This window comes from Trichoderma aggressivum (assembly GCF_033847375.1).
Source record: "Trichoderma aggressivum f. europaeum strain CBS 100526 chromosome Unknown scaffold_003, whole genome shotgun sequence".
NCBI classification, from domain to species: domain Eukaryota; kingdom Fungi; phylum Ascomycota; class Sordariomycetes; order Hypocreales; family Hypocreaceae; genus Trichoderma; species Trichoderma aggressivum.
This window is the reverse complement of record NW_026946369.1, coordinates 748,753-770,404: the sequence shown is the minus strand read 5'-3', so window position 1 is coordinate 770,404 and position 21,652 is coordinate 748,753. Positions and strand designations below refer to the sequence as shown.

The 21,652-nt window shown below is 52.7% G+C and overlaps 7 protein-coding genes across 7 annotated transcripts; 3 read left to right on the top strand and 4 right to left on the bottom strand.

Moving 5' to 3' along the window:
* Positions 1-1,628: 1,628 nt before the first annotated feature.
* On the bottom strand, positions 1,629-3,071 carry Triagg1_1355 (uncharacterized protein; the record flags this gene model as incomplete). Its single annotated transcript, XM_062895416.1, has 4 exons — positions 1,629-1,949; positions 2,010-2,589; positions 2,659-2,947; positions 3,041-3,071. The coding sequence occupies 4 exons, from the start codon at positions 3,069-3,071 to the stop codon at positions 1,629-1,631; spliced, it is 1,221 nt and encodes a 406-aa protein (XP_062759694.1).
* An 883-nt stretch (positions 3,072-3,954) lies between these two features.
* On the bottom strand, positions 3,955-6,223 carry Triagg1_1354 (uncharacterized protein; the record flags this gene model as incomplete). The annotated part of the gene is made up of 2 exons (XM_062895415.1): positions 3,955-6,060; positions 6,119-6,223. The coding sequence occupies 2 exons, from the start codon at positions 6,221-6,223 to the stop codon at positions 3,955-3,957; spliced, it is 2,211 nt and encodes a 736-aa protein (XP_062759693.1).
* Positions 6,224-7,499: 1,276 nt separating this feature from the next.
* On the top strand, positions 7,500-7,964 carry Triagg1_1353 (uncharacterized protein; the record flags this gene model as incomplete). The annotated part of the gene is made up of 1 exon (XM_062895414.1): positions 7,500-7,964. One exon carries the CDS (start codon positions 7,500-7,502, stop codon positions 7,962-7,964), a length of 465 nt encoding a protein of 154 aa, XP_062759692.1.
* Positions 7,965-9,246: 1,282 nt separating this feature from the next.
* Triagg1_1352 (uncharacterized protein) lies at positions 9,247-9,852 on the bottom strand (the record flags this gene model as incomplete). The annotated part of the gene is made up of 1 exon (XM_062895413.1): positions 9,247-9,852. One exon carries the CDS (start codon positions 9,850-9,852, stop codon positions 9,247-9,249), a length of 606 nt encoding a protein of 201 aa, XP_062759691.1.
* Positions 9,853-13,331: 3,479 nt separating this feature from the next.
* Triagg1_1351 (uncharacterized protein) lies at positions 13,332-14,202 on the top strand (the record flags this gene model as incomplete). Its single annotated transcript, XM_062895412.1, has 4 exons — positions 13,332-13,334; positions 13,474-13,737; positions 13,841-14,097; positions 14,193-14,202. 4 exons carry the CDS (start codon positions 13,332-13,334, stop codon positions 14,200-14,202), a joined length of 534 nt encoding a protein of 177 aa, XP_062759690.1.
* A 627-nt stretch (positions 14,203-14,829) lies between these two features.
* Positions 14,830-16,793, bottom strand: Triagg1_1350 (uncharacterized protein; the record flags this gene model as incomplete). The annotated part of the gene is made up of 3 exons (XM_062895411.1): positions 14,830-16,280; positions 16,357-16,468; positions 16,524-16,793. The coding sequence occupies 3 exons, from the start codon at positions 16,791-16,793 to the stop codon at positions 14,830-14,832; spliced, it is 1,833 nt and encodes a 610-aa protein (XP_062759689.1).
* A 1,588-nt stretch (positions 16,794-18,381) lies between these two features.
* Triagg1_1349 (uncharacterized protein) lies at positions 18,382-20,901 on the top strand (the record flags this gene model as incomplete). The annotated part of the gene is made up of 6 exons (XM_062895409.1): positions 18,382-18,812; positions 18,877-19,212; positions 19,270-19,549; positions 19,626-19,837; positions 19,910-20,177; positions 20,233-20,901. The coding sequence occupies 6 exons, from the start codon at positions 18,382-18,384 to the stop codon at positions 20,899-20,901; spliced, it is 2,196 nt and encodes a 731-aa protein (XP_062759688.1).
* Positions 20,902-21,652: the final 751 nt, after the last annotated feature.

Below are 21,652 nucleotides of genomic sequence, written 5' to 3'. Positions count from 1 at the left end.
TAGACGTTCAATTCGTTTCATTGCAAGTGGACTTGATGTTAGTCAAGACGGCGGGGCTCCGAAAGCGATCTCGGGCTCCGCGCGGAGATGAAGGTTCCCAACAACAAACAAACACACAGACAGGCAGTGACGAATGGATTCACTTTGACATGCGTAATTTCGAAAAAGATGAATTATTTCCATCAATAAGAACATCAAGAACTCGCCTCGGCAATTTTTGAAGCAACGATGTATCTTTGCAAGCTCCCACTTCACCCCGCAATCCGCTCTATAAACGGAGCACTCCGTGGGTGCGGAGCGCTCCGTGTAGATACGGCAAATATCCGCATCAGCAAGTGGTGCTCAACAGATGACCACATCGCAGCAAAAAGAGATAATAACAGAGATACAGAGAAAAAGTGAGAAGAAATCTTGATGTTGATCGTTTCTGTCGAAGTTTAGAGCAAAAATAAATAGCAAAAAATAAATTTGACTCGGCGAAGAACCAATGCGTCATCCGGAACTCGAATCCGGGCCTCAACTTTTCGTGTTAATGGAAGAGTTGAATCCTAACCCCTAGACCAATGACGCTTTGTTGTTGGATAATGGCAGACTTTCTCAACTCATATAACACTTGCACTGTTCCAACCAAACATTTCCAACACAGTCTCATAATCTCCTAGTGCAATGATTCACTCAACATCCAATAAGTTGAAATGCCTTTCATTCATACAGGTGTCACCCACCGGATGCAAAACATCAATACTTGTGTGAATCCAGAGTCATTGCTCGCTGTTGAAAAGTGCGCCCAGCCCGTCAATCGGACGAGATTGTGTACACTCATAGCCATAGCGTGGGGTTAGAATATCGACTGGTGTTTTGCATAAAACGTCTAGATATAATTTGGACGAATTATTAGAGAACAAGAATCTCACTCTTTCGTCATTAATATTCCTGACGAGCCATGTTCGATCAGGTTTGGTCTGTTTCAAATATGAGTTACATGGCAGAAGCGATAAGGGCTTAAATTCTGATAACCCCGTATGTTCTGTGCAGCTCAACCTTTGATTTCATACGACAATCAGTCACCATTGTGTCCTTGAATATGAAGTACCTCCACTGAGTTCCATCATTTCCCATCAAGGTGCCATCGCAGTCAATGTAGCCACTGATACTGTTCACACCTTCAACTTCCGGTTTCCATCTCCTCTGATAGACAGTTCCCTTTCGCGATAATCAATAGATCAAAACCGAATGAGGCTGCCTATACAAACCGTGTCGGATGTCAAAATGTCGTGCAAAGACTGCAACGCAAATCGTTCCAGAATCTCTGCTCACTCCTTCGAACTAAATGCCTCCACACATAGCATCAACAGAATGGCAACTTCAACCCCTTGTATAAAACCACACAGGTTCTGAAGACTCGAGTCCTTACGCCGTAAAGAGATGAAGATGAAGATCCATGCCTAGTTATATCCTCCTCATCTCATAACCCATCTCACATAATTTCGCAATGCAGCTTCCACCAAAATACAATCTCCATCAAACCCACCACTCCCAACCCAATCTCACACCATCCCCTCAACACATACACTCTCATCAACAAAAACACAAAACCATGCCATACAAACCACAAATCACCAAAACCCCTAATTCATCGTATACTCATCCGGCTCCAACCCCCCCTCACAGCCCCCCCAAATCCCCGTCACAGGATTACACCTCGCCCCCCTCCCCCCAGGCATCCTCACAGCATAATCGCATCCCCACCGCGAACTCAGCTCATAGCCCGCAAAGTCCGTCGACACAATGTGCGCCCCCGACCGAAGCGCCGCGTCGCGCCGAGACACATTGCACTTTTCCTCGAACACCGTCCTGAGGGGCTCGTCGGCGCGGGTGCGGACCCAGTAGTTTGCGCGGACTTGGGCTTGGATGAAGTCGACGTCTGCATCGGTTAAGGGATCGTTAAGCTACACAGCATTGTCAGCTTCCACGTGCTTCACTCAACAGAGCATCACCGTCAGACTCACCCTTTGGAATGCACAGTCGCCTTGTCCAGGCGCGCTATTCGTAAACAGCACTCTCCCCTCCAGATTCGGCCGCCCCTCGATATACGCATCCCGCACATCATGAACCGGCCCATTGTCCATCAGGAAAAAGATTCTCCCCCTTGCGCTGTCCAAATCCGGCCATCCGTGCTTCAAGACGGATTCCTCCAGCGTCAGGCCGTCTCTGCGCACATCATCCGGAGTAATGAGCTGCGACTTGTCGAAAACAGACCGAATCTCCTCATCGACGACGTTCAAAAGATCAGTGTCCCACGGCACCACCTTGGCACCACCAAGCCTTTCTCCCAGCTCCTCGGCCGTCTTGAACTCCATCATGATGGGCAGCGGCACGCTATCCGGGTGCGCATCCATCCACGTCTTGATGACGCGCAGACAAGACACCAGCGTCGAGCAAGTAGTGTGGTAGTCCACATCCGGTATATGCAACACCTTTGTCCCCTTCTTCTTGAGCTTCGCATCATCCAGCGGGCCCAGCCTAGCAAACCTTCTAAGCAGCGGATCACTATACATGCCGCCCTCAGGATCCGCAAGCAAATCCAGCCTATAGCCCGTTAACAATCCTCTCTCTTCTTCTCATAATCATCACGTTCAAGGAGAGCGAGAGCCTCACTCTAAATTCCTCACGTGGAGATACTCCAACTGCGCATCCAGCGCAGCATGCGAATACTGCAGATCCGTCGCCGCAGACGTAAACGCAGTCTGAAGATCGCGCTCCGCCTTGGGTGCCTCGACGTGATAGCTGTTGTGCGACCCGACGACCTGCATGTGATTCATCCGCACCGCGCCCCTTGTCCAGACGAGCCCGTTGACGCCGCAATCCCACAGAAGCCCATCCTGAGAGCAGTCGCCCACGAGGACCTTCTGAGACGTCGGGGGAGCCGCCACAGCACCGAGGGCGACTAAAGACGCATGAACATCAGCTCTCGAATCCCGAAAATAAATTGTAATAAAGCAATGAATTCATCGAAAAGTTGAGCATCCACTCCACTTACAGAAAACACAAATCAACCGTCGCGATATCATCGTCGCAATACCGTCACCTGCACTCTCCTCTCTCAAAAGCGTCGGAATGTCCGGGGGGCAACAAAACGAAAACGAAAACGTCAATCAATCCTCAATACAGCACATCAATGAGAGAAAAAAAAAAATGGGCTATATATAAATCCCAATGAGCGCTCCGTAATGGCAGAGAAAAGAAAGAAGGAAAGAAAAGATGGAAATAAATGCACGTGTAGTTGAAAACGGGAGGCAAATGCAAATCAAAAAAAAATGGCGGATGACACAACATATTGGTAGTGAGACCAACCAAGCCACAGGGGACTATTACCGCCCATTTAGCAGCCCAACTTTGCGTCAACTTTCGAGGTATGGAGCCTCTCTTTTGGTTGATCCTTGCTCTGTGACTGGTCGTGAACAAACCTCCAAAGGGACGATCATCGGGGGCCACATGATTGCCTCGCCCGTGCCCCTCAACCTTGTGTCAACCTCCAACTGCCGTTCCAGCGTATCATGACTATTGCTTCTCCCTGGGCATGTCCGCCGCCATGCTGTCTCGGGCCCATTGGGGCAGGTCTCACTTACACAGTAAAAAGTGGCGTCTAGCATTCACGATTCATGATTTTACAATAACAATACAACTGCAAGAGAGTAATACTAACCTATTCATCCAATAAAATGGCAGTGGACGCATCCACGGTAATTATCATCTAGACTACCTAGTACCTACTATGCTTGACTTGTTCCCTCGCTGCGCCTGATCAATCCGTAGCTAACGCGCCTGTCCCTTCCCACCCATCCACCCATCACCTAGCAATAGAAAGAAGCATAAAGCAAGGGAAGCAAGACGAAAAAGGTCTGCTGCCCTGCCTCGTCCGTGGTATAACGTTACAATTCATACAAAAATACATCATTCCTCAGTGAGCCTGCTGCTCACCCGCCTCGCGCGGCCACTCCTTCGAACTCCCGAGTCTTCGTCTTTCCGACTTGTATTACCTGCTCTGTTGGGCCCTCTCTTGGTCGCCCTGCCCCGATCGTCATCCAGCTCCTGTGTATCGTCTCTGCTCTCGCTCAAAAGTTTTCGACCTCTTGCCCTCCGCTCGTCGTTGGAATCGAGGAACCGGTGAATCATCCTGTGATCGAGGATGCGCTCTTCTTTGTCTGATGGCCCCGTCTTGTCCGTCTTGGGCCATGCGTAGCCGTATATCTTTGAGTGCCGCTCGCACCTGGGGCAAGAAGACCGGGTAAAGTAAGCGTTCTGCTGAACAAAGTAGTCGCTGCAGTTTGTGCACTGAATCCATGCCATGTCGGGCTCCGACAGGAGTAACGGCGTGAGCACATAGTCGCCGGGTTTGCGTACTCGAGCGGGAGGTGGTGTCGATTGTTTGGGAATTGGAGCTTGTCGTTTGCGGCGCTTCGGTTTGTCCGCACTCGTTGTCGCTGCCTCTATTGTTGATTCGGCCTCGGCCTCTGCTTCAATTTCCACGTCTAGGTGCGTCTTGACGTGAATTTCTGCCTCGATTTTGATTTCTGGTTGCTCCTGTTCCGGCTGCTCATCTTCTGGCTCGGGAATGAGCTCAAACTTTGACTCGACCACGGGCTGGCCAGTCACTCGTACATTCGCCACAAAAGGGTAGTATGCTTCGGGAGAATCGTCGGTGGATGATGGATCGTTGAGGATGGAAGAAATCGACATGGTTATCAGCTGCCGTGGCCTTGGGATCGACTGAACGGGAGCCTCTACCGGTACCATGTCTGGAGATGCACGGCTTCCCATGCTCCGAGGAGAAACGGGCTCCACCGTGATGCTGGTGACGTCTTTATAGCCGTGTCGCTGCTCATTCTTGGATGTGTCCAAACGCTCTGCTGAGAATCTTGGCGACGTCTGCGCCTCTGGCTGCGGGCTCTCCTTTTCGGGCGACGCGGTATCCGTCTCGCGGGCATCCGCATGGCTGGGGGTCACGCTCCTGGTGCTCGACGAGTCGTCAACGCTCGAGGCCGCGCTGGGGAGAGAGAGTAGATTTGACGAAGCGGTGGATGATTCGGACAAGAGCTTGAGCCTCTTGGCCGGTGTGATTGGCGGAGTCGCCATTGCGTCCATGGTTCGTTTCCGCCCTCGCGGCGTTGCTTCGGGCGCGGGGGTCGGAATCGCAGATGTTTCCTGAGCATCCTGCCTCTTCACCTTTGGCTTCGTCTTGTAGATGCGTGGCCGCATGTCGGGCGTCACCGAGGAAGTGCGCGAGGAGCCGCCAATGCTGTCGTCCCTCCGCCGTCTCCGCAGAGAGTACGTCTCTTTCCGTTCATCGTTTTCGACGCTGATTTTCACGTTGACCGCTTCGCCTTCAGGTGCCCATCCATTCCTCAGCTCTTTTTCGCATGTTCGGCACAAACACTCGCAGTTGTCTTCCCCAAAATAGCAATCGCTGTACGTGACTGTAATCTCCTCGCCGACTTCAATGGGCCGAGAGGCCACAATCTCAATGGTGGACTGACTGGTGGTCATGAGCTTGGCGTTTGCGCGGCAATCGTGGTTGGCGAATCGCGCCGGTCCCATGAACAAGCTGGTGCACTTCTTCCTGGAGCTGACCACGATGCTAAAGTCCTTTTTGCGGACCGTGATTTCCGTTTCCTCCTCGGGGGTGATGTTGATTTGTATGCCGGAGAGGTACTTGATCGTCTCATTGCGCTTAATGTATCGCCTGGCAATGACGCATGCTTCGTGGGTGACGATGGTGTATCGGTTGGTGGTGCTGACCTCCCAAGGGCAGTCGGGCATGTAGATGCGAAGATATCGTCGCAGATGCTGCACAAAATCGGCCTTTTCCTTGTCCAGCCTCAGGCCATTGACATACCTCTTGAGGCCGTCCACAGACGTCAGCAGCCGCTTCTCGGCGGCCTCGAGGTCCTTGTTCACGACGACATCCTCCTGGATGATCTTGGCCACCTCACCCTCTCGGATCCCCCGTGATGGGTGGTAAGACGAGCGATTCTTGGGAACCGTGGCCCAATAAAAAGCCTGGCGCAAGTCAAAATTAGATGCCCGTCCTTCACCTGCATTGCGCACTCGTACTCACATGGTCGACGAGCGCATCCGTTAGAATGTCGTCGTAAGCGGCCAGCTGGGAGAGGGTCAAGCGCTGCTTCTTGGCCGTTGCCCCGGCAGCCTTTGGCGGCGGCATTGTCTAGACGGTGATTATTTGTCTGCAGAGAAAATATCTCCGGATGCAAACCCGTGAATCGACACGAGCAAGAATCGCACAGGGCGAGAGAGAGAAAGAGGATGAGGGGTTTTTTTTTTTTGCTGGCGCCAACAAAATGTTGCTGTTTTTTTCAAGGAGCGGACAGAGAGAGCTCAAGATTCCCTCATAACTCTAATTTCCACCCGTCAGCAGCTGCGCCGGCTTCCGTCACGGATGAAACACGCAGCAAGGCTCCGTGAGCGTCGCAAATCTCGCAGGCCGCGGTCGCTCCGGCGATGAGAATCACAGACCGAGGCGCAACAGGAAGTTGAGTTGCGGCGTCGAGAAGAAGAAAAAGAAGAGAAGCTCTGCTCTTGTCACCTGGAGCGTCTCGACGTCATCACTCCCAAGCTACCCTATCCAGCCCTGTAATAGCGAGATTCAAAGTTTAAAAAGAAAAGGGGAATGAAAGCAGCTAGAAAAGGACGGCAAGGTTGATGGAAGCAAACGAAAGCGCAAAATCCGTAAGGCAAGGGAAAAGCAAACAAGAAGAAGAAAGTGAGGCTGTCGACAGTGCCTCGGAAAAGTCTCAAGCCATCAAATGCAAGCAGAAAAAAAAAACAAATTGAAAGCGAGAAAAGAGGTGAAAGTGAAAGGGGCCGCCTTGCAGGAAACCGCAGCTGCCAATGCAATGCAACGGGCTGGTCACCGCACTATACAGGATATTCTTAGCCCCAACTAAGCTCTAGCAGGGAAAACAAGGCGCCGGGCCAAAGCCAGCCAACGAGCAGCAAAGAATTTGGCTGTCCGGGCGACGGATGGAGAAAAAAGCCCTTGTTGAAGCTCCAGTTTTTCCCGTTTTTGCCCTTTTCAGCGAGCTTGGAGAAAAACGGACAGGGATCGGGTCAAGTTGGTTGTTGATCCAGATTCAGGCACCCCCGGGTGATGAGAGCCGAGGATTAGCCAGCCATTGGGGGATGGTGGACGGGAGTTGCAAGCTAAAAAGTCACCGATGGGCTGGTTCTGGGAAGCGGCACGTGACATCGAAAAGTCTCAACGCCAGAGGTGGGTTTTTGGCGATGCCTTCAGTTGGGATGAAGATACAGACGATTGATTGGATGAGCCTTGCATAAGTTGCTGCTGCTGCTGCTGCTGCTGTTTATCACAATGATTCAATTAAAGGTGAGCAGCATCATTGACAGCTCCTCCTCTTCCTCTCTTTTCTTACTACAACAGCTGTGCTAATCACTCGTTCTCCTTCTCCATTCAACAGACGATGCTCAACTGCATCGACAACTCGGGCGCCGCCCTCGTCGAATGCGCCCTCGTCGTCGGCCAAAAACGACACGCCAGAATAGGTACCATCACCACCACACAACGCCTACGACAATCCCCAATCCCTCGAGTACACCCCAATGCTAACCAACCTCGACTCAAAACCACAGGTGACCGCATCGTCGTCGTCGTCCAAGAACAGCGCGGCTCCTCCTCCTCCGGCATGGCCGGCATCTCCGCCGCCGCAAAGGTCAAGCGCGGCGACATCCGCCACGCCGTCGTCGTCCGCACGCGGTACCCGACCCAGCGCCGCGACGGCACCGTCGTGCGCTTCGACGACAACGCCTGCGTCCTGCTCAACAAGTCGGGCGACCCCGTCGGCACCCGCATCAACGGCGCCGTGGGCGCCGAGCTGAAGCGCAAGAAGTGGAGCAAGATTCTGTCCATGGCGCCCATGCAGGCATAAGGAATGGAATAGAGGACGTGTGTGTGTGTGTGTGAGAGAGAGAGAGAGAGAGAGAGAGAGAGAGAGAGAGAGAGAGAAGGGGGGAATAGAGGCAGCTGGATGGATAGATGTCACAAAAATGCAGGAGGGGGCAACAAGGTGTCGTCTCCATGTACGAGTTGGGATGGATCATGTACGATTACGAAAAAATACTCTCTGGTGGCATTTACTTTTACATGGCGTTTACGAAATGAGACATTTGATCAACAAGACACACGATTCTTTGCCTACACCGAATTTGATTTGCAAGACTATCTACTAAGGTATAAAAGTGCCTCTGACATGACAATCTGTATGACATGAATAATGCACAGAGGCTTTGAAATCATGACAATCTGTATGATTTGAATAGTACACAGAGACTTGAAAACAACACAAAACAACAACAAGTCACTCTTTGGAAATGAAGTGACTGGATTCATGCTCGGTGTGGTAATACAACACCGGCCTAACAAACAAACAAAAAACTCCCTCTAAATATGCTCCCCCCAACGCCGTCATCCGTCTTTTCCAGGTTTCGGTGGTACGCAATTATGGTAGACTCTAGATGTGCCACTTTCGGTAGCATTTTCCGTCCCCGACGCCAACTGTAACAAGACAGGGAAAAAAAGAGAAACAAGAGCAAAGCTCTAACTAGGTCTGACGCTGGAATGCTTTGGCAATTCTTCGTTGTTCATAGTCAAACTCTGTGAGTAAAGCATGAACACGACCAATCGTAAAGGCGATGCGTTTAATCGAAGATGTGACCACACTCGCAACAAACGTAAAACAGTTTCTGCATCGCGGCAAGCCGGGTTAACCAAGAATTCAAAACCCAGAACAAAACCCCCCGGGGACAGGCGCTCACCATGCCAGTATCAGCACTGCGTTCTTGTGACTGAAAGAAGACGGCTTCTTGATGACTGCATCTCGGGCACGCCTTGTTGGATCGTGGGAGCTGTAGTTTGGAAAAAGCAAAAAGAAACGCACAGTCAGCCAGCTGCCATGTCAGATATGCAAACACATATAAAGGAAGCACGACTGAAAATCCACGACAGGACCCCGGCCCATTGTCACAATCTCAGGTCCCCATCGGTACGATAAAAACACCAAGACGGCGGGACAGGGTCAAACACCAGAGCAGTATAATAGTAATACAGGGTATCGATCGTCATCGTAAACATTGGCGGGAGAGACAAAGCTCGCACCGCCGCAAGCCGTCGTAATAAGTCGAGGCGGGCATCCAAAGGGTCAGGGCCACCGTTCAAAGGGTGACGAGGACCGCGCCATCATCGCAATGACCAACTTCGTCTCTGAAGGAGTGGATGGAGTCGGTTTCGGTGGAGCTGTCGGTGCTGCCGAACTCGACGTCTTCCATCATCTCTTCGTCGTATTCCTCAAAGGGGTCGTCGGAAATGAACAGGTTAAACTGAGCCATGCCCATGGTCCCAACGCTACCCGGTCGACAATCGGAATAATCGTCGTCGTCCTCGGACTCGCTCGGGGAGGGCCAAGAGTCGAGATGGCCGTTGGCAGGAACTCCACAGGTGTTGCAGGAGATGACGGTCTCGCAGAAAAGGCACAGGACTGGCACGAAATCACTAGTACTAACCGTGGGATCAGAGCCGACGTCCTGAGTGACACCGGCCGTCTCGCCGGACGAGTTGTTGAGCACGTTGCGGAAGACGCACGTCGACTGGGCGTCCTCGGTGTACTGGCAGGTGCGGCAGGTGAACTGCAGCTTGTGCGCGTCTTCGTCTTCCTTGGGGTAGAGCATGTTGGAGCATTCGGAGCAGAAGCGGAACGTGATTTGCTCGAGCTTCTTGGGGCCGGAGAAATCGTCCGAGGTGGTGGACTGAGGAGTCGCCATTTTGGTGAGTGTGAGAGTGAAACAAGAGGATGGGGGGTGACGATGTGAAGAGAGGAGATGGCGATGCTCCTGGGTTCGAAGTCGACGTCGATGGTTGTCGTTGTCGAAAGTAAAGGGAAAAAAAGGTTTGGAAGAGCAAGGTTGAGAGATCAAGTGCTGAGATGACTTGGGTGCAGCAAATGACGGGGGAAAAAAAAAGTCCAGGGGGTTCAATGATTTGCCGCCTGGTAGTGGGTATGTGGTGGTAGCGTGGCAGCACTAGCAGCGATTGGGTTGGTTGCCTCTGCTGTGCTGTGCTGTGCTGTGTTCAATGTGCTGTACTGAGCTGGCTGTCCAGTGAATTTTGAGTGACAGACAGACAGACAGACAGACAGATAGCGGAGTGCGGACTTGAGCAGCAGAAGAGAGAGAGAGAGTTGCGCGCGGCTTGTCTCGAAGGGATGCTCTGCAAGATGCAAAGTAAGAAAAAGAGGCAAAGATGCTGAGCGAGGCTGCTGAGTAGCTGATGCTCGGCTTGTGAATAGTCTCAAGGTTGTTTTTTTTGTTTTTGGTTTTTTTTTTCTTTCGAGAGTTGTAGGAGAAAGGAAAAAGAAAAAAGATGCAGCGGGAAATACGCGGCTGCGGTGCTGTTTTTGTGTGTGTTGTCTGGGAGAAAGTGGCAGCAAGGCCGGGCGATGATTGGTTTCTGTGCAAAAGTACAAGGTAAGAAGGTTGGAAGGCCGCAGGAGACAACAACGATGGCCTGATCAGACGGGGGGTGCAGTACTATTTACCTGCAGCGCCGGCGAACACGGAATCAGCAGCAGCGTACTCTGTACCGAGTCACTGACAGAGTGATGGAGAGAGCGCGGCAAAGTCTACAAAGTCCACCTGCAGTAGAGTTCCAATCAGATGCCGCCCGCTGGCTGTGCAACCTGAAGCTTCTTGGTCCAGCAGGCTGTACGTGCGTGTACCTTGCAGATCGGGAGAGCCAGGCAGCCACAAAGCGTGAGTCAAGTCTCCAGCCTCGACGGATTTCGTCGTATCAACTTGTTCCGGGTTGGGGTTGACTCTTGTGCTGAGCCTTGTGCAGCTGGGGCCGAGAGATGGATATTATTCGCAGCTTGGATCGATCGATGGCTGGCATGTGATGTCCAGTGCTTTTCTTTGGCTGCACGTGTACATGTAGTCGAGCATCACCCGTCCAGGACACACGCAGCGTTTATAGGATACTTGCCCGTCATATACATCTCTCTCCACCGATCAAATGGATTTCTATTACTACGAGTATTCAGAAGACAACCAGGTCCCTTGCCAGCGGGGTTTCCCTGCAATCCATGTCCTGCATCATGCCGGCAAGTCGGTCAGCCGTTTGAGCTGGGGGCAGTGATGGTCACATACCTAGCTGGTATAAGGCACTTGTTGACGAGGCTTGCCCATAAAGCGCTTGCAGATGTACCCAAGTGTAAACATTCACGATACAATCTTTAGTAAAACAACATCGTTTAAAGCTTCAATCCTCAATCCTCAACCTCAGCATCATATTCGAATCCCCAAAGCTCATCAGCTACCCATCCAGCGTTGTGTCACCAAGACATGTCCCGAACGACCGCCATTCTCCTACCCTCATCTATATGGACACGCCCGATAACCTGCAATCACCATCACACCACCGCCGGGCGACGGCCGCAGCATGCCCGCATCATGTCCGTTGCTTCGTATATGAGACCCGACGTACTCGGCTTCGGGAAGCATCCCAGCTACGAATGACTCCGATGGCCTTCCGCCTTCCGCGCTTTATCAACGCTGGTATTGGAAGCCAGGTTAGGTAGGTGGCAGGAGATGTTCCATGGCCTGGCGCTTGGAGGAGAGAATGGAGACGAGCCATGTAGCTGCAATGTCATCAAATCCTTGCCTGCATCTCACCTACCTACATACATACACGCGAGGAGATACATGTTGCGCACCTTGGCGCCAGGCCCAGGCTGATTCGGTGACATTCGGGTTTCTTCCTCGTTCCGCGGGTGCATGTGCTCGCGTCCGTCTACATTCACATCGGCGCTGCTCGGGCTGCGTCTATCCAACCCAAACAAAATCATGCAGCCCTCCTGTTGTTTGACCAAACGACGGCAAAGTAAAGTACATGCATCGTTTGAACCTGCATTACATCAAATTACTGTGTACATTGTGCCCCGCCCACTGAGCAAAGAACAAGAACGGTTGGAGACGCGGGGGACGGACAAGGTGAAAACCCACAACGGCTTTCGGTGGCCGAGCCCTCCGTCGAATGTCCGTGTAATCATTGCAGCTCAATGTCAGAATTCTAATGCCGTACTCGTGGTAGTCAAGCAACGTCGGGCTGGACTGCGGCTTGACCCGTGGCCTGGCATCTGGTCGCTTATTGCGGATCTCGAGTCGCGCTTGGCATCCATGCTTACTGTATGAGAATGGATGACAATCTGCGATCGAGTATCCCATGACTGCTCCAGGGGAGATGTATGAGTATGTGTCAAGTTGACGATGGTTGTGCTTATACAGTACATACATGATGAATACAGCAACGACTAGCCGTTTGCAAGGGCTCTCTTGCTCACTTCTACAGCTACTGAGACTGAATGAACAGGTACGCAACGACGCATCTACGCACAGCTTCTATATAGACTACTAAGGTACACACGCAACAATGTGACGCCTCCTCCCTCACAAGTCAAATCCCGCATCTCCTTCTCCTGCGCAAGCTTCGATCGCCGTTGCATCGTGACCTTCCCCCCCCTCGTGATCAACTGACGCCCAGCCTCAAAGTGCACAGCTGCAGAAACCCCTGGAAGCCTCAACTCAACTCGGGTCTGCCCCTCATCAACTGACCAGCCCGTCCGTCCATGATTCAAGCACCCCCGAACCGCTAAAACAGCGCCACCCCTAACGTTGTGTCAAATTCCCAATTGACTCGGTGCCCTGCTGGACGGGACACAAAGTGGCAAGGCTTCATACAATCTATCCACGTTCCCACGTTCTGTTGCCAGGCCAATCGCGCCGCCCCTCGACGCCCAACGTCATCAGGGTCACACTAGCCTGGATGCTCGTTTTGGTTACATCAGTGCACCTTAATGTACAGTCAACCAGCTTCCAGGTCATGGAAATTGATTGCTTTTGATGTCATGTCATTACAACCATTCACGTAATTCATCACACGTATATTTTTCTTTTTCTCTTCTTCTAAATCTTCCCACCAACCCACCAACACTTCTTTCTGCAAGGTTCCCGAGAAAGTGAAAAGCTTCCCCCATTTCCACTTCTTGGTCAATCCTTTTAGCCTCTCCCCCGCATCATTCTCATCGCCCACCTGGTATCCTATTGGCTCCCGCGCCCATTGAAAAAGCTCCATCTCCCAGCGTCTCTTGTGTCCCAACTCCACCATCGAAGAGAACAAGAAGAAGACTCTCTCTTTTCACCTATTGCGGCGAATTTACGACATTTTCAAATCAAGCACAACAGACACAATGGTGCGTATCCCTTCATCCAGATAACCAACCCAGCAGCACCAGCAGCACCAGCAGCACCAGCAGCACCAGCATCTACAGCTGCCATGCTGGATGCTCATGCTGGGAGACGAAAAGAACTGCTTGCTAATACCACCACCAGGCTGACACCGGTCTCCCTCCAAACTGGGAGGTTCGCCACTCCAACTCCAAGAACCTGCCCTACTACTTCAACTCGGTCGAGCGAACCTCGCGATGGGAGCCCCCCGCGGGCACCGACAGCGAAAAGCTCAAGCACTACATGGCCGCCCACCACAGCGCCGGCTCGCGGTCGGGCGCCGCGCCTGGCGTCCCCGAGGGCAAGATTCGCGCCGCCCACCTCCTAGTCAAGCACCGCGAGAGCCGCCGGCCGAGCAGTTGGCGCGAGGTATGACAAACGATGATACGATATCTATGTGTTGTGGAGGGGAGAAGGGCCAGAAAGAAGAAGAAGAAGAAGGCTGACAAAGAGCTTGTTATTGCTGTTATAGGCTGAAATCACACGAACCAAGGACGAGGCCATGGAAATCATCAAGGCCCACGAAAAGACGATCCGGTCCGGCGCCGCCTCGCTGGGCGATCTTGCTCCCACCGAGTCGGACTGCTCTTCGGCTCGCAAGCGTGGTGACTTGGGCTACTTTGGCCGCGGCGAGATGCAAAAGGAGTTTGAGGACGTTGCGTTTACGCTCAAGGTGGGCGAGCTGAGCGATGTCGTGTCGACGGCGAGTGGGCTGCACTTGATTGAGAGGTATGTTTTTTTCTTTTTCTGTTTTGCTTTTGCTTTGAAGGAGAGCGGTGTATGTGAGCTTGGACGGATGATGTGACTGACGCGGGATGCTACAGATTGGAGTAGGATGCCGCTGTGAATGGCAGGTTATGCAAACGAGGAAGTGTAATATACCAAAACGAGAACAAACAATGGATGATGAAGACCGCCGGAAAGCGAGAATATTCAATTCTGTCTCACCAAAAAAAGAATCAAGAAAAAAAAAAATAACATGCAAAATAGCAGTGAGCAAACTAGAGTAGGCCGCCGTTCCCCCATCACGAGATACCACGACGGGCAAACATTGCTCTTGATCGTGGAGCTGTAATTGTAACTTGCTGCCCCTATCAAAATCTCCTGCCAACCGAGCACATACGAGTAACTGGCCCCTCAAAATGCCATCCCGGAACTAAATCCCCGTTGAATTTATCATTTGGTTTCAAACACTCCCTCCCATATCCACATTCTGACATGTCTCCCATGTTGTCTATCTACATTTCTTTTTTTGTGCAAAGTGCAAAATAGCCATCAATCGCCCATGGTACATGCTTTAAAAAAATATGCCAAACATCTAAAAAAAACCCTCCGTTATTCTCTTCGACATGGTTCAATTTTGTTCTCCTTTCAAGCCTGTGTCTGGTAAAATGGTATCCTGAACAAGGTCTCTCCCCAAAAAGCCAGCGCACCTTGAAAAAAAAGGACCATCGTCCATTGTCACCGACTCGCCAGGCTGACGAGCGTGCTCTTGAATGGCTCCACAGTGGTAAACACCACCGTCATGACGCCAAAGACCATCATGGAGAGGGCTGCGTATGGCGCTGCGCGGCTTCTTGTTTCGTAGAGGTAGGACACGCCCATGGCGGCGCCGTTGACGCCGATAGCAATGCCCGCAGCAACGGTGACGGGGCTATCGGCTGTCGAGATGTTCTGATGCCATGACTTGGGAATTAGGGGAAAAGGAGCTGAGATTGAGCTGGTGTCGGTGCTGGAAGAGATGGGGTCATGGTTGGAAAGTGTTTGGATAGGGGTAGGTTCATCTGTGGCCGATTCTTGAGTGCCTGCTGCGACCACATCGCCGCCGTCCTGTTTGCTTACGCCTAGCTTGTCTAGGATAAAGGGGTATACGAGCTGTCCCAGTATGCCGTTACTCACCACGAGCATTGCATTCACGGGACTGTTCCCCCCAATGGCCTCGGTGGCAGGCTTCGCCAGGGCAAGAGTTGTGCTGCGAGCGGCGAAGCTTAGTGCCTCTGAAGCGCGAAGGCCTAGAGCACGGCTGACGAGAACGGAGAGAAACGTGTTTGCCGCAGCGGCAATGGTGCAGAGTATGATGGCGAGAAGGCCGGCAGTGCTGAAGATCTGGCGACGGCATTCCGAGAGCTTGAAGCCCCAGACGAGAATGCCGCACTCGAGTATGGAGAGAGCAGCATCGCCGGCGCCGTACCAGCCGGAAGGGTTGGTAGGCAGAGGTGTGTTGCTGATGGAAGCTGTCCAAAGCGCATAGAGAGGGCTGCCGCCACTAAACTTTTTCAATGTCCTGGCAAGGCCTCCGGGTCCTAGAATAGAAGCCTTTGCTCGCGTGTAGCCCGTCATGAACAGGGTGGTTAGTAGGACGGGGTTCATCATTGTCGCTAGGCCTCGCTTCAGGGGGGTGGAAAAGGTGCATATATGAGATTGCTTGAAAGCCCGCTGGGACCTGACGGAGGATATCCAGATGAACCACAGTGTGAAGCCGTCGAAGAAGCGCTCCTCGTGCATGGCAATCGTAAGTGGTATGCCGACGAGGAAGACGAGCGTCAGCGACAGGAGGATCGGAAAGTGTCTTGCAAAGAAGCTCCAGGATGAAGATTCGTCATGGTAACATGTTTCAGGCTGCTCATTGTTCGAGTCCCCTTGATCTGGAGCGGAAGCCTGTTTCTCAGTGTCTGAAGTTTTGGGGGTAGACGAGGAGGAACCACCTTGGCTGCGTCTTGTTCTCTTGGTGTCAGCGTCATCGTCAAACTCGGCTGAACTGGTCCCATCATCGGTTGACGACGGGGCGATGCTTTTCTTTGAGCAGATTGAGCCTTTCCTTGAGGGCGACTGCGAGGTTAGTTTCGCAGCTCCACCAACGGCCACCACGGAGAGGAGGAATACTGCCACCCAAGAGACGATGTTGGTTGCAACTAGAGCGTGGGAAAGAAAGAGTCAGCGTTTGTGGTTTCGAGATGAGGCTACCTAGGTATGTAGGCATTGACTTACTAAAGGAGCCAATGACGCGCCCAATCTCGCCGCCGTTGAGCATCTCGTCCTGATCCAGCATAATCATGGGAACAGAGAATCCCGCCCCGAGGTGAGAATTGATAAAGTCGACCTTCCGTGAATCAGAATCAGCATTGGAAAAAACACAAACCCAAGCAAACGCAAACCAGCACGGCGTCACCAACCCTTGTCTTGAGCCACCTCCGATACCAGTCGTCCGTCTTCTTCCACATCACCCAGCTCGCCGTGCTCAGCGCAAAAAGCACCGCCATGCCCACAATGGTCGAGAAGAACTCGAGCCTCGCCGCCGCCAGCGTCCGGCTCAGGCCCCAAATCAGCAGCTCGCTCGCCAGGCAGACGACGGCGACCAGCAGGTATCCAGCCCCCTGAGCAATGGCCCTGTTCCAGCGAAGCCGCCAGATGCTGGAGCCGGCCATGGATGTCTTGAGGAGGATTTTTGTCGCAGTTGCAGTTCTTGTGCGAAGAGGATGCGCACGAAGTTTCCGATAATGGAATTCTTTGTGCCGAGTCGGAGAGAATTGGAACTGGAACTGGAACTGGAACTGAAACTGTTTCGGTCTCTGACTCTCTTTTTTTTTTTCTCCGACCAGCTGTCAGGGTTGGGCAGTGCTTCTTTCAGACAGCTGATGGCAGGCGGTCAAGACGGAGCTACTTCCGGGTTGCCCCTTCATTGACACTTGATACAGGGATACATTGTGCTACACCCGTCAATGACAGACGGAGATGTATCGATTGGTGAATGGGGGATGTCCAGGGATCCGGAAGTACAAGGAGGGTGAAGAAGAGAAGACGGACCGCGTATATCGATGGATGCATCACGGCCAGTCACACCATCATCGCGGCTGGGGAAAGGAGCAGCTGGATGGATGTTTGGACTTGTGCATAACGCATCTCTGCAGAACAGAACAGAACAGAAGACAGCCGGCCACCGTACATGCAGTTACGGCTTCAAGTCACATATCCATCCGAACAGATATCATCGAGGCCCTTGCTCGCTGGTCATGGCTCCAACATGTGCCTTTCCGCAAAGACTACTGCGTTGAGAGACGTCAGATGAACGGCGACGAACCGCGCTGGTTAATCGACAAGAATTCCCGTCCGTTGCCGTCTGATGGAATTCGAGGACCGGGTTCGCTGTGGGCGGCCGAGGATTGAGACATGTGTGCCACGTCCGGAGACTTGGTCCACCCGGATACGGGCCGAGATTTCGACAGATGTGCATTTACGGCTTCACTTGCACTCGTCTCTATATCCTTTATCTGCTTATACAGAGCAGTCATGGATACATTCGACCAGGAACAAATCTTAGTAACGAAGCTTTTGTTCGATACAAGATGTCTGCTCTGTCTGTCTACATGTATACAGCAACGCAGACAGGTAGAAGAAGGACCTCTGGCCCTCAAGGCGGCATCGTCGCTCCCGTTGGAGATGCCGTGCCACATGGCGCAAAACTAGAGCGGCTCGATATGGCATCATGATCGGCCTCTAGTCCAGCAACACAAATACAAATTGGAGGAGACTCGCAAGCTCTATCCATTGCCGCCCGGGGCGATCCGCCGCTCACGGATCCTGTTTTACTCGGCCAAGAGGGTATCCGGGAGACTGATCTTGGAAAGTTGGGATTTGTATGAGTCCATGGCTGATTCGAAGCCGTCGAGAGTCGGCTCATGATGTACAGAGTGGTGCAAAAGCTTCCTGGGCCACAGCATCGGTGCTGCAAGACGTTGGACAAGGAGAACAAGGGCGGCAAGTCTCTCGACATGGATCCATGGAGTCCATCATGTCTATATAATCCATTCGTGCAGTATCTCGATCAGTCGGAGAATATTCCATGGGCTCAGCTGACACTGGAGATGACGCGGAAGGGTTGCATCGTTGCATCGCCCTGGCTGTTTGCCACAGGTACGGCACATGGCTTGTGCGCGTTTGATCAGGGCCAGATAGATTAAGGCACCGGTAGCAATTAATAACAATTAATATCGAAGCCGACTTGATTGCAGCAAGATGCGGCTCGAGACATGGATGGCGGCCCATCACCTGTCAGGCCGGCAGTGGCGCATTGGCGGTGCTGCTTACAAGTTACAGGGGCCTTTGGGCGTGTGGCAGCGTGGCTTTACAGGGGCCGCAATGATCCACGATTATCCCGGATTGAGACCCGACCCAATTGATGCTGGTTGCAACCCAAGACAGCTCAGCTCAGGCACAAACAACACAAGCACTTGGGCAACTGTTGCCCTCTACAGCTACAACTCCATCAATCCTAGAGCACACGATACGCGAATACGAATTGGCCATTCAGTTCCTACATCTCCGTCACTCGCAGCTTCAGGGGTTGTTGCACCGCTTCTCGGCGTCAACAGCAGCAGTCAGTCTGCCCCTCTTGCGGGGGGAGAGAGCATCGAGCCTCGTGAGCTCTTCCACATCACCATCCAGGGGTGGAATCAACAAAAGCAAGGCATCCATCTCTGCGTGTCACCTACGAAATCTGTGAATCGTCAGCAGCACACAAGGGTGGAATAAGGCGTGGAGGCTTTGGGAAACATTGCAGCTTCCAACTTCCCCTCACCACGCACGCAGCTCTTGTACGACCGACTCCCTCGAAATCGGGCTTTCTGGAAACGCCACCTCGCTCAACCACAGGCTCAAAATGGATCTCGAGACCAGGGTGCATGCCGAGGCCCTTTTGCTCAAGGCTGCCCGCACCTACGGCGTCCAGGTCCGCAGGGACGAGGTGCAACAGCATCTCAGGCACGATGACCACGGCGCCGCATTGGCTGAGTGGGCGAGTTTGCATCTCACGACGGACAACCTGCTGAGCCCTGATGAGCTGGCAATGTGAGTATGCAGGCGCCGGTTACACATCAGATTCAGCCGCTGATTGCGGTTGTGTAGATACTCGTTGCTGGACAGGAACGGCCAGGTCGACATTCTGACCAACCTCCATGACCTGTCCGAGGTGCAGAGCGTCACCGAGGACGACATCAAGGTGGCCATTGAGGAGCTCAGGAGATCCACCGAGAGCATCACCAAGCAGAGCGAGACCCTTCGCCACCAGCAGGATGCGTTATCGCGTCTTGTCAGGAAGCGTGCTGAGAATGATGCCCGAAGACGGGACCTTGACCTGGATAGGCAAAGCAAATCCGAGTCGGAACGGCAGCGGGTTGCCGCAGAGGTAACATGGCCAGACGCTATACGAAGGGAGGGGGGGCTGTATGGGAGGTTACAGGCTCGCTGACGTGCATCTTTAGGTGGAGGCAGCCTCCCAGAGCCTTGCTTTCCGCATCTCTGACCTCGAGGAGCAAGGCACCCAGGCCGGATCCAACCTCAAGGGCACCCTGGGCGAGATCTTCCGGGGAGATGACAAGATCCTAGCCAACCTGCAGAAGCTGGGCTGGGAGCTGGAGCAGCCCGACCCGGACGAGACGTCCAAGATTGACAAGCTGCGTGAAATCTGCTCGCGGTTAGCTGCCCTCTCGTCACTATACGTGTAGTAGTAGCCTCTGTTTGCTAACCTCCGAGCTGTATTAATTAGCCTGGTCAAGATTACGGTTGAGACAGTCCGAGCCAAACTGGACACCACCTACATGGAGACGCTTGTGGAGGCTGAGCGCTCGGGGCGTGTCAAACCTACGACGGACGATGAGGTCAAGGCGCTCGAAGCCGAGGTCGAGTCGTTGCACTCGGAAATACTTTCCGTTGCTCAGATCTCTGTGGAGCAGCAGCACCTCGAGCCGGCGCTGCAGACGGTCTCTACGGAAGGCGGCCAAAGTGCGATGCGCACGTCCAGTGCCTTGGCCTACGTGAGTATCAGAGCCAGCCCCCTATTGTTTGGATTGATCTCTAACAAGTTCCAAGATTGACAAATGTCTCGATTATCTAATGGGCCGCCTGGATCGAATCCAAGGACGCATTGAGACCCATCTGTCGCACCAAGCCGCCGCCGCCGCGCTCATCACCACCGCCAAGACGGAGATGGCGGTTGAGATCCTGCCGCCCGTGAAGCAGTCGTCGTCAGCCGCGCCCGTGTCCATCTTCCCGACCTCCCCAAGCAAGTCCGGAACCCCTGCGCGGAAGCGCTCCAACACTGTTGGCTCTCAACACCGCCGCAGGTCGTCTGGCGTCGTCGACGAGCCCCCGCTCGATACGCTCATGTACACCCTGTCGATTCCGTCGTCCGTTTCCGAGGAGGCCGATGTCAGGGCGAAGATGGTGGGCTTGTCCAGGATTCTCGATGAGAGATGGAACAAGTATGACGAGACTGCCCGGAATACCCAGGAGACGTTTGAGATGGGAGCGCTGGCACAGATAAACGACACGAGACTGGCCATTCAGCTGCTGCGGGATAGCGTGTTGGCAGAGAGCCCGTTTAATGACCCCAAGCTGGTCGATCCAGAGATTTCCGGTTCCATCACTGTTTTGGCAGCAGAGGTGGAGGGTGCAAAAGACAGGCTGACAGCTGTCGAGGGCCAGCGAAGAGATCGCAAGAGCGAGAAGAGAGACGAATTTATCGAGCGCTGGGGGTAAGTGCATGTTGTGAGAGGTATTTGTGCCATGAGCGAATTCATTCTTGCATTTACAGCCAAATTTACTCAATATCTGTTGATTAACAAGCTTCTCGGAGGATATCAATCATATCATACATTGGTAGTATTCCTATAGGCTATGTGGTGTGCTTCAGGGGCTAATCTCCCATTACATTCCACCGGCTGCATTTATTCAGCCAACACTATCGAAAGCAAGGCTATACATCATCAGATGATATCAATGTGCATAAATACAATCATCGTGATGTGTAACTCTTAATAATCACACCCAAATGGTTTCATCTCGATGGGTTTTTAGCGGAGCTCAGCGGGTATATCCCGATCGATTCAATATTAACATCAGGCACCAGCTGCATTTCCAATTATTTGCTAAGCTCCAGCTCGCTCCAAATGGCCCAAAGCTATCAGCAAAACCCACACCTGATTTGCCCATGTGATTGCGTAAAGATTCCCCAATCTAGAATTCAGGGGTGGTATACAGTTGCCACGACGGAGTACTATCTCGAAGACGACATGATGGAGCGGAAATAAGGGCCGCGGAGATTTCACTATCCCGTTAGATGGAGCGCGCGCGCCGCTCGAAAATAGTTGACCCGACTTGCATCATGGGATTGTATTGCGAGTGGGTTTTCGCGAAGAAGTATTGATGATATGGATTCTACCCTTGCGGCCTCGGTGTTTGGGATTGTCCTGAGTTGCGCTTAGATGATCAGGAAGAAGACGAAGACGGA